Source organism: Vespa crabro, chromosome 2 (assembly GCF_910589235.1).
Source record: "Vespa crabro chromosome 2, iyVesCrab1.2, whole genome shotgun sequence".
Lineage (NCBI taxonomy): Eukaryota > Metazoa > Arthropoda > Insecta > Hymenoptera > Vespidae > Vespa > Vespa crabro.
In genome coordinates, this window is record NC_060956.1 from 20,114,473 (window position 1) to 20,126,972 (window position 12,500).

Consider the following 12,500-nt stretch of genomic DNA (forward strand, 5'->3'; position numbering starts at 1 on the left):
ATATATATATATGTATATATATATATGTATATATATATTGAAATTATTCCTTTAGCTCATATCTTAAGAGACGAGATAATAAACATGGAAGTATACAGAACTATTCAAGTAGAATACAAAGTGTACACGTGCATGCACACGTTTTGTCTCTCTCTCTCTCTCTCTCTCTTTTCTATCATCAATTTTGTTTTATTATTATTATTATTATTATTATTATTATTATTATTATTATTATTATTATTGTTATTGTTACGGTTATTAATATTATTATTACAGTTATTATTATTTATGATTAATTATTTGTTATTATTATTATTATTATTATTATTATTATTATTATTATTATTATTATTATTATTATTATTATTATTATTATTATTATTATTATTGAAAGCCATTATTATTTAGAAAATGCTAATCCGAGAAGAAAAGATCTCAATTAAAAGAATGACCATGAACGACCATGAACGACCATGGAACGATTATGAACGACCTTGAATGGCCATATTTGTTTTAACAAAGAAAAAATATTGCATCCTCTCGATTTTCTATTTGTCTTTTTCTTTATCTTTCTTTTTTCTTTTTTATTGGACGTTGTTGTTTTTCTTTTCATTTTTTCCCCTTCTTTTTCCGTTTCCTCTTCAAGGACCTTCGAAATTTCTCCTTTATCTCCTTATCTCTCTCTCTCTCTCTCTCTCTCTCTCTCTCTCTCTCTCTCTCTCTCTCTCTCTCTCTCTCTGTTTCTCTCTCTCTTCCTCAATCTCTTTCTCAATCTCTTTCTCTCGAGGGAGTGAGCGAATGAGGAGAGATTTGTTAAAGGGACATATTCATCTAAAAGGAGATAGAACTCATCTCCTTCTCCTCCTTTTCCTTCTCCATGATTCCCTTTCAGAGAAGCTTTGGACAACATCTCGATGTACGTCGTCTTCGACTACGACGACAACGATAAGACGGCGATGCCGATTGATTCACGCTACAGGCGTTCACCCTGAGTCAGCTGACCGACATCTCAGAGCTCTGACTCTGTGACAGCTCCAACAAATGGCACTCGGATAACGGTATCTCCTTTGTACGTGCGCTCTGCTTCTCCTTAATAAAAATAATCATTGGTTAATTAATTTATTGCTTGGCGATACAAATGATTCAATCAAAAAAAGAAAAAAAAAAAAAAAAAAAAAAAAAAAAGAAAAAAAAGTGTTATTTGTTATATATGCGTATATATGCATATTCTTCTTCTTTTTTTTATTTTTTTAATTATCAGAGCTCTTAATTGATCGAAAATTGTATTTTCTTTTTTTGGACAGATTCTTTGTTTACTATTCGAAGCATTAATGGAATTAAGAAGGTACGAAAAATTTTGTACATATATATATATATTTTTTTTTTATTAGGATTATTTATTTTATTAGGATTTATTAATTATTAAGATTGCATTCTCCTTCTCTCTCCTTTTTTGTATGTTCTTTGTTTACTATATGAATCATTATAAAAATGTGATTGGGATTTATACATGGAAATTCAATGAACCAACCATTATTATTATTATTATTATTATTATTATTATTATTATTATTATTATTATTATTATTATTATTATTATTATTATTATTATTATTATTATTATTCGATGTATGTACCTTTCTACGGAATGGAAAACAGCCTCTGTTCTCGTTGCTCTGCGGTAGATAATTTATCAATAAGTCTGGAGTAGGCGTGTTGTTAGGACCTAGCACATTGAGTTCCTTAAAACACTCAGTCTCTATCATCTATAAGAATAAGAAAAACAGAATTTCCTTATAATAAAGAGTTTTGGTCATTCCCTTATGACCAATGAATACCGACATGAATGATCTTTATGACGTGTCGTCACTTAAATATACGAGAGTCAAAGGTTTGGCATTTTTATTGGTAAAGGTCAAAGGTAATCAACCATATAAGTCTCTTCTTTGGCACAAACACTTTGTTTTAGTAGTCAGTCACGATATCATGAAAGTATTATAGAACGAGATTTGTGTGTCGAGTATGTTTGAATTGTCTTTTTTTTTTTATTTTTCTGTTTTTTTTTCTTTTCTTTTTTTTTTTTTCTACAAGACTGCTTACCTCGTTTTGCCAAGGAATGGATACGCTTCCCGTGTTAAATTTACTGTAAAAGGTGTCGTCCGTGGCATCGAGATTAACACCTTTCACCGTCGAGAATTGCTCGATGTCTAGGACGTCTTTAGCGTAGACAGCGTGAGGCTGAAATAGGATGACTTTTCTTTTTTATTAGGAACATTAATTTAGATTAGGTCAAAAAATATCGATCGATTTATTTATTATACATAAAAATTGAATCGTAAAAATGTAAATTTAATCGACTTGATTAAATCAAATTAATATAATGAGGAATAATAAAAATGGAAAGGTGTGGATGATATAAGAATAGAGAGAGAGAGAGAGAGAGAGAGAGAGAGAGAGAGAGGAGGGGAGAAAGAGAGAGAGAGAGAGAGAGAGAGACAAAGAGAGAAAGAGAAAGACAATCTATCACGACACCTACTCACATCCGGCACAAATGGCGGTTCCCACATACCAGCCTCGACCCTCTTCCAGTTTAAGCACTGAAAGAAACTATGAAGTTTGACCTCCTTCGCCCCATGCCTGCCGCACTTGCAGCCCAATCTGTTTTTTGGACTTTTCTTGAGTAACTGCTGGCAAAGGCTCTTAGCTTCCTCGGTGAATTTGGTGGAATACCTTTCTTGATCTTCTTTAACTCTTCTGTCAACTTCCTCGCGTTTAACCTTTTCTTTTCTTGCTCTGAATGGAGCTTGGCCCTCGATCATTTCGTAAAGAAGACAACCGAAACTGAACCAATCAGGTGAAAATGTATATTTCTCGTTGTCTATCACTTCAGGTGCCATATAACCAACAGTTCCAACTCTACCGCGTACCATATCACCCTCGGTAATCTCTACAGCCAGGCCAAGATCAGATATCCTAACATGGCCATGATCATCGAGTAATATATTCTCTGGTTTACAATCCCTATAAACAATACCTTGAAGATGCAAATGTTCCAAACCACATACCACCTCAGCAGCATAAAATCTAGCCCGGTTAATATCGAAACCAGGCTCACCGCCCATATTGTAAATGTGAAACTTCAAATCGCCCCCATTCATAATCGTCAAAACAAGACAGAGGGCATCCTTAGTCTCATATGCATAGGCTAACGAAACAACGAACTTAGAATTGATCTTCTGTAGTATATTCTTTTCAATCAGTACCATAGCCTCTCCCTTTCTCTTCTTTATCCTCTTCTTCTCGAGTTTCTTACAGGCATACATCTTACCGGTCGCTCTGACCTGGCAGGCACATACCTCACCGAAACCACCTTTACCAAGGACTCTATACATACGGAACGTCTTGTAGGTTACCGGTTGAGCCTCCAACCATTTCCATTGGAGATATCTGAAAGACATAGAGATAATTTAGATTCGACCTCGCGTGTCGTACCCTGGCATCTATTCTAAAGGTTACAATTTTTACAACCAACGTTTATATATTATAATCGATAATAATTTTTGTCTTCTTTTCCTTTTTTCTTTTTTGTTTCTTTTTTTTTTTCTTTTCTTTCTACTTTTTATTTTTATTTTTTTTTTCTTTTTTTCCGAAACGAGCACAAAAAAGATTTATTGGTCAACGAGATAAGAATAATTTTGTTTTCAAGGGAATCAAGTCAAAAGTTTTACTTTGTACCTGTAAAAATAGAAACTGGTTTGAAAGGCCGAGAATGGTTCGCCAGCGAGAAAATTTTTCACAGTTTGTGCAATCTCGACGAACAATTCTTTTTCACCGGAGGTTAATCTCTGCTCGCATTGTAATATCAACGAATCGTTCAATATATCAACAATTTCGGAGCCTTCGCGTTTCAGGTACTGTTCGAACAAATCCTTAGCTAATTCCATACGATTTTCATCCATCTCGATCTCGTATTTTTCAATTGCATCCAGGAAAAGATTGTATTGATGATAGGCCGGTTTCTTGTCCTGGCAAAATTGCCTGAAGAGAAGCCTTCCGATTGGTTGCTGATCCACGACATACCCGTACCTAATGTCTGATAAAAGGAACAAAAAAAAAGAAAAAAAAAGAAAAAAAAATGAAAGAAAAAGAAAATGAAAGAAAGAAAATTTTATCATTCATTTATTAACCCTTAAAATGCATATTATGAAATAATAATAATAATAATAAGAATAATAATAATAATAATAGATTTATGTATTGTGGATGGCTTTATCAATAATACCATTAAATCTACTTCGTTCGATGGTACGACGTAACAATTATGCGAGTTTCTCTGCGGTTAATAATTTCAATGTAAACAATCATTGCAATTTCGTATTCGACTTCGCTCGAGAGAAATTTATGGGGAAGGACAACGCCAATGTAAACGAGCTTTTCCACGCGTGAAATACATACTCCCGTAAAGAGAGAGAAAGAGAAGAGTAGATACTAATTACACATCTAACCATATATATGTATGTGTGTGTATGCTTTTGTACATATACATATACATGTATATAAGTATACATATTATGTATATAAGTATATATATATATATTAAGAGGATGACAAAAGTAGAACGCGAGATTATTCGACATGGTCATAACAAATATTTATATGGAAAATAGGAATAAAAAAACATTCCAACTCATTTGGATAATGTGATTAAATTTTATCGATGTTCGTGGTTCAGATAAATCGAACTAAACGAAACACGAGTTACTTCTTTTTTTCTTTTTTCATTATATTTGAAAATATTATAATTTTTTTTTTTTTTTTTTTTTTTTTTTTTTGATGGTTGGGAATAAAATTATAGTGAATATAAATAAGAAATATGTGTGATTATTATTATGTCGAGAAATATTTTTGATATTTTCAAATTTTCTTTATACATATTATATATATATATATATATATATATATATATATATATTTATATAAATTCTTTTAAAAATAAAATTATAAAATCGATATAAACGAACAAATATTTGTTATATTTGAGTATGTTTACTAAAATTTTACAAATAAAATTACAATCGTTATAATAAATATAATAAATATAACGAGTAAATATTTGTTAATACTTAAAAATATATAAAATCAATCAATATTATAATTAATATTTCTGCGACCATGTACGAATATAAGAAAAAAAAAAAAAAAAAAAAAAAAAAAAAAAAAAAAAAAAAAAAAAAAAAAATATCCATTTGTCAAGATACACTGTCATTAATCTTATTTTCATTTTTAAATAAATAATAATTTGAATGATCCTTTACAAGGTACGGGGTTTCGGTAAGATTCAATAATCTCGGGCGAGGTCAACGAAGGGTCACACGTTGATTAACCACGAGAAGCATCGATGAAAGAGGGGAACCATCGCTCTGGAGGAATATTTTATCATCAAACGTAAAGAGGAGAGAAAGAGAGAAAGAGAGAGAGAGAGAGAGAGAGAGAGAGAGAGAGAGAGAGATACACGATGTGTCCTACTTTGACGAAATGAAAGTTCCTACTGTTGGACACGTTAGAAAAAACTCGTGAATTGTTAAGCCATAATAACTGATATGTTGATCTCTATCTATCGAATTAGCATAAAATATGTATCTCAAAATAAATGAGACATCTCTATAGACATAATTTTTATATAGAACTTTATACAGATTTGTTTTAATCAAATGAGATAAATATTTTTCGAAAAAGTGCATGAGTGCCGTACGACAATCTTATCTATTCGTCGAATTGGCATAAAATAAGTTTTTCCGACAAAAAAAAAAAAAAAAAAAAAAAGAAAGAAAAAGAAAAGAAAAGAAAAGAAAAAACGAGACATCTGTACGCGCGAGAATTTTATACGAGCATTTTTTTTTTTGTTATCTTCGTTGAATCAAAAATGATAAAAATTTGTTGAAAAAGCGGATGTTAATATATTTAACATACCTATTTATTACTTGTCAAACTAAGATAAAATATGTCTCTCGAAGGAATGAGACATCTCGTATACGCGACAGTTTTACATAGAATTTTCTACGAATTTCTTTTCTTTTTCTTCATATTTAAAAAGATAAAAACTTATTGAAAAAAAAATGAATGGAACCATTTGACATACCCAATTTATCTTTTAGGCCGATGCATTGGGAAATATGTGGAAACTGAAGTATCTTCCGCCATTTCTTACTCTTCCCTTTGTTGCTGTCACCACCGCCTAAAAAAGAAAGAAGGACAGAGACAGAGGGAGATATATATTTATATATTAAAAATAAAACGATTAAAAAAGATGCATAAATAAAAATAAAAATTATAAAATACTCTCGATTTCGAGAATCAAATTATTAGCCAAATATTTTTGATTTATTCGAATATTCGAAATAAGAGATCTTGAATTATTTCCAAAAAAAAAAAAGAAAAAGAAAAAGAAATAAAATAAAGTGAAAAGAAATAAATAAATAAAAAAACAAAAAAAAAAAAAAAGAAAAAAGAAAAAAAAAGTTGCAAAATCTCATAAAACTCGCCTTCAGAAAATATTTACGATTTAATCGAACATTCAAATGAATATCGACGTATGCATGCACGTATAGTTCGGTCTTATATCGAACGTTATAATAATCTATAACTATAATAATCGACAAACTAATCGGAATACATGGTATCGACATTGGTCGAACGATGGCGGTGGTTGAGGCGTGCCACGGGTCTCATCTGGGAAGGCCGTAATTACTAGTTTCGTAATTAGCACAAAGTGGAAATAACGTTGGGTTTAATATGACGTCCGATAAATGGACTCAACTATTAATATGTATAACGTACAAAGCCGTACATTTTACAATCTTTCTCTTTTAATAATAATAGTATTTCGTAAATTCCCCTTCTTCTTTTTTTTTTTTTAACCTTCTTTTATGCCTGGTATAATCGGATTAATGAAATCGCTTTTTCTCATTCGTCGCATTTTTTTTTATTTTATTTTATTTTATTTTATTTATTTTTTTTTTTTTTTTTTAATTTTATTTTAATTCTTCTAAACGACACGCGATTATAGGCTTACACGAGACGTTCGATATTGAATTTTTTCTTCGGGTTTATTTAATATTTTTTTAACAGATTTTATTTTTCATTCTTCTTTCTCTCTATTGTTGTATAATAATTTTATTTTTAATTTTTCAATTTGAAATGAAAAATAAAACGAGAGATGCCAGGCGAATAATCGTTTTGATATTTATGTTTATTTCCCCCATCCCCCTCCCCTTCCATCTCTCTTTATAAATTTTTACATGAATTTCAATCAAACAACAATGAAAGAAAAGCTCGTAATATAATATTTGATTTAAACAACATTTTTTTTTATCTCTACTTTTATATGAAAAAAAAAAAAAAAAAAAAAAAAAAAAATAGTAGACTGAACTGTCAACAATTGTTTTTAATTTATGTTAATTACATTCTTTTACATTTAATTATATTAGAACAACGATGAAACGAAGCTCGTAATCCAATATTCGATAAAGTAACTGATCAAAGTTCCTCTTTGAAAAGCACTATCTCATCAAAATGAATATATGAAGGCTTTCTAAATCATTTAACTTTTTGGATATACATCACAAGCGGTATTACGTTTTATACATAATACAATTTGAATTCAAAGTACTAAGGTGAATTATAAACTTTTAAGAGATCTTTTAGGCCAATTACAATTTCACATTGTAAAATTATAAGTTATGAGTTTGTAAAGCGACTAATAGCAATCCAAAAAAAAAAAAAAAAAATCTATAAAAAGAATAATTGATCTTTAATATCTTAGGATTAATATCTTAGATCTTAGGATCTTTTGGCCCACCCTATATCTTTCATATGATTCGTCATAGAAATTATAAAAAAATTGATGACGTATTCTCCTATGACTCTGAGATCATACCAACGCATATAACTTTCTATATATTATGTGACCAACGTTCGTTCGTCTATCTTTGCAATTAATCTAAATGACCGAGTAAAACTATAAAATAATTAAGTTCTTATTAGATAAATTCAGAAAATGAATCTAAATTGTATTGCGAATATTCTATTCCGAAAAATTTCTAATCGATATATGATTATAATAAATTAATAATAATAATAATAATAATAATAATAATAATAATAATAATAATAATAATTATAGTAATAACCAACAATAATAATTTACAAATATAGAAATTTTAATATATATATTTTCATTCTTTATTTCTAAGAATTTCTAATCGAAATATATATATATATATATATATATATATATGTTTAAATTTTAATTATTGTTTTTATAAATATAATTTTGATTGATTTTCTAAAAATTTCGAATCAAACTATATATTCAAATTTTTATATCACTTTTCAATTTAATGTCTAATGATATTTATCCGATATTTAATTATATTTATTCATTTATATATACATATATAAAACTGATAATTAGCATGACATATATATATACATTCTATATAATTTTGAAAAATATAAAATTTGGTAAAAAAAATTAAAGAAAAAAAAAGAAAAAAAAAGAGAAAAAGGAAAAATTGAAATCATTGAAAAAGATTTCACAATGCAATTTGAATTATCCATCAAAGCCATTCGATTCGTGCGTATAAAACTTTCATATTCGTAAAATATCTGGATATATATAACTTAACTGGTTTTCGATTTCAAATTGAACACGTTCTATAGAAATCGCATTGATGACGTTGAGAGATTTTATCGATACGTGTGTATGTGTATGTGTATTAAATCCAAGCGAAATAACTAACATACATAGATAGAGAAATACGCACACACACATATCACATATACACACATATATTATACCTATATACACATAGATATGTTGTTATCGAACAAGAATCTCGATTTTCTTGGCTATCTTTTGAAGATTTTCTCGATATCGATACTCCTTCAAGAAGAAAAACGAAGAAAAAGTGAAAGATTCTAAGAAATAAAATGAGAGAGGAAGAGGAAAAGAAAAAGAGGATAAGAAGTTGAGAGAAACAAAGAGAGAGAGAGAGAGAGAGAGAGAGAGAGAGAGAGAGAGAGAGAGAGAGAGAGAAGTTGAAGTTAAATTTAAAGGCAAAACTTGAAAGATGTAAATCAAACGTTCGTTCAATTTCTCGAAACATTTATCACTTTTGTCTCGTGCTAGACACCAATTAGTAACGAAATTGCCATTTCTTGTAATAAAAGACATTATTTTTTCTCTCTCTCTCTCTCTCTCTTTCTCTCTCTCTCTCTCTCTCTCTCTTTCTCTCTCTCTCTCTTTATTCTTTACATGTTTTTTATTATTTATATTTTTTATTTATTTATTTTTTTTTTCCAGTAAAAATGTAATAAGAAAATAAGGAAAAAGTGGATAAAATTGAAAAGAAGAGAAAATAGAAATTGGATTCTGCGATATTATATAAAATGAATAATAAGAAAGCCAAAGACATAATTTATCTCTCTTTACCTATTTCATACACACACACAGAGAGAGAGAGAGAGGGGGAGAGGTAGAGAGAGAGAGAGAATATTTCTCAATATTATATTCGAAAATTTCCTTTGACTCATTTTTATCGTTCTAATGTTAAACATTTTTTCCAGCTTTTCTGTAGCAAACGAAATGCGAGGAAAAGCGGTCGCTCTACGTCATACATATAACCATGTAGTAGCGCGTTAGATGCGCGTGTATATATATATATGTATAGTATATGTGTATATATAAATTTCATTTAAACTTTTCTCTATTTCGTTTCCCCACGCTCGTTCATTTTTCCTCTCTCGCAAGTAGTATATCTTCTTCGCTCGAGCGACGTGTCTCGTTCGATTCATTTTAAATGCGACACGAGACGTACCCAAAGAGACATTTATTTCTTTCTTTCTTTCCTTCCTTCCTTTCTTTATTTTTTTCTTTATTTTTTTCTTTCTTTCTTTCTTTCTTTCTTTCTTGTGGAACCGACAGAACGGCGACCACGACGTTTATTGAATTTTTAGTTCTTTCCATCTTTCTTTCTTTCTTTCTTTCTTTCTTTCTTTCTTTCTTTTTGTTTCTTCCTTCCCTTCTTTCTTTCCATCTTCCTTTTTTTTTTTCCTTTTTATTTACCTTTTTTATTTACTCTTTTTATTTACCCTACGTTCCTCTTTCCTTCACTCTTTTGTTCATCGTTAAATCGAATGTAAAATTTACTATGAAAAATCGATTGATTGATTTCAATTAGATTTGGACTAATCCAATAATAAAATTAATATTAACTACGTACAACGGAATTGTTTGGTTTCACGTTAAAACGAAAGAATAATTTATTCGATAATGATGAAAATTATGGTTAAATTTATAATATGATATTTGATACGACATTAAGTATGACTATAATGAACAACATATTTTTTATATGCAACTTAATATAATATATAATCGATATAATGATACTTTTAGTACAATTTTCGTATGGTACATACAGTATCATTATAGTGAGGAATACATTTATATAACGAGAGAATATGATTACTATGTTCAACGCGATTATATAAAAATAAGTATATAATATCGAATAGTATGTATCGATATAAATTCTTAAAAAAAAAAAAAAAAAAAAATTGTACTACTTAATACAGGATTAATATAATAAATGACTTATATTATTACTCGCCTGTATTTTTCTTTTTTTTCTTTTTTTTTTTTTTTTTTATATGATCTATGAACAAAAGAAAATAAAAGGAAAAGAAAAAGAGAGAAGAAAAAAAGAAATTTATCGATCCGACACTTAAATTTCTCCCCAAGACTCTTGTCCTCCTTTTGAAGAAATAAGAACGACGCGCAAAAAATAAAAATAAATAAAGAACTAAAAAGAAAATAAATTTAAAGGAGAAATAATAATATAATAATAGTTATGCGCTAAAAATAGAAGTAAGGAAAAAAATCTGATGGAAGAGAGAGAGAGAGAGAGAGAGAGAGAGAAAGAGAGAGAGAGAGAGAGAAAGAGAGAAAAAAGAAAGGAAGAAAAAGAAGGAAAAAATAAATAAAAAGAAAATAAATAAGTAAATAAATAAACAAATAAAAAAGAAATTTGGAAGTGCGATCCTTTTTTTTCTTTCTTTTTTTCCTTTTTGTCGAAATTGAAGAAAGAAATGTGAAATTTCAAGGATTGAAATCATTTCACCCTCCACTCCTTCTCCCTCTCTCTCTCGCTCTCTCTCTCTCTCTCTCTCTTTCTCTCTCTCTCTCTCTCTCTCTTTCTTCCTCGACTCCCCCTCGTCTCGACTAAGACGATAATGATTTTCACGGAAATGAAAACTATTCATTGTATGTATGTATGTATGCATGTATGTATGTATGTATATATATATATACATATGTAATTACATATGTAATTTGTACATATGTACTGGTGGCTTGTGATGATGAATGATTAATTCGTTCGGGACACGCCAGAACTTGTTTTTTCTCTCGTTCAAACATTCCGTTCATCTTCCGCGTAATTGCACGCGAGATACTATGTACACATATGTACGTATGTAATATGTACTTATGTATGCATAGGGTGGGTCAAAAGTTCCTAATTGAGTCAAAAGTTTCCTCGATGGTATTAAAGACAGATTAAACATTTATTTTACCAGTGTTTATCTTTGAATTTTATATATATATATATATATATATATATATATATATATATATATGTATACGTATATAAACGTTATCGTTTATTAAAATAAATTTATATTAATGATAAGAAAATTTCTTATAACGCTAATATATATTTATCAAGTATAAAAATATAGTTTTTCTTATATTTTTATTAGATTTTCTTTTTTCTTCTTTTGATTTTTCTTTTCTTTCTTTTTTTCTTTTTTTTTTTTACAGGCCAATCTTTCTCTCTTTTCTCTTAAGATCATAAGCTCAATTGCAACTCTTAATAATGTCTCCAGAATGAGTGATTGATTTTTGAGATTCAATTAGCAACTTTTGATTCACGCTATATATATATATATATATATATATATATATATATATATATATATATATATATATATATATATGTATACAATTAGCAAATGCAATCGTAAAAACTGAGAAAATTGGAAAGAAACTTTTTCCGATTTTTTTCTTGTGAAACTTTTATATTAATGAGAAACAATGATAGATAGATAGGTAGATAGATAAAAAGAAGAAAAAGTTTAAATGGTCATTAATATTTAAATGATAAATTAGAAGAACATAACGATAAATAAATCGATATAATTTATATACAATGTTAATCCACAAAAACAGGAAATAATTGAAGGATTTAATTTAATTATAAATAAATCATACTTTTCAATGATGAATATTATTTTTCATCATATTTAAAATCAATCGTCTTGGAATATATATATATATATATAGAATGGGATTATAAATGAAGTTTAAAGAAAAAAATCAAAACTCTTTTTTATAACGTTGCGACGGAATGTATATATATGTAGACTCGCTGACTCGA

The 12,500-nt window shown here is 28.5% G+C and overlaps 1 protein-coding gene across 3 annotated transcripts in view; it reads right to left on the bottom strand.

The window, feature by feature from the left end:
* Positions 1-301: 301 nt before the first annotated feature.
* LOC124422098 (G protein-coupled receptor kinase 2) overlaps positions 302-12,500 on the bottom strand; it is a 27,647-nt gene continuing 15,448 nt past the window's right edge. For all 3 annotated transcript variants that reach the window (XM_046958086.1, XM_046958085.1, XM_046958087.1), the window contains exons 4-9: positions 6,140-6,235; positions 3,736-4,093; positions 2,541-3,447; positions 2,101-2,238; positions 1,638-1,766; positions 302-1,089 (exon numbers count right to left, since the gene is read on the bottom strand). In XM_046958086.1, coding sequence (XP_046814042.1) covers positions 994-1,089; positions 1,638-1,766; positions 2,101-2,238; positions 2,541-3,447; positions 3,736-4,093; positions 6,140-6,235 — 1,724 coding nt within the window. In that variant the 3' untranslated portion in view covers positions 302-993. The remainder of the gene's footprint in view (positions 1,090-1,637; positions 1,767-2,100; positions 2,239-2,540; positions 3,448-3,735; positions 4,094-6,139; positions 6,236-12,500) is intronic.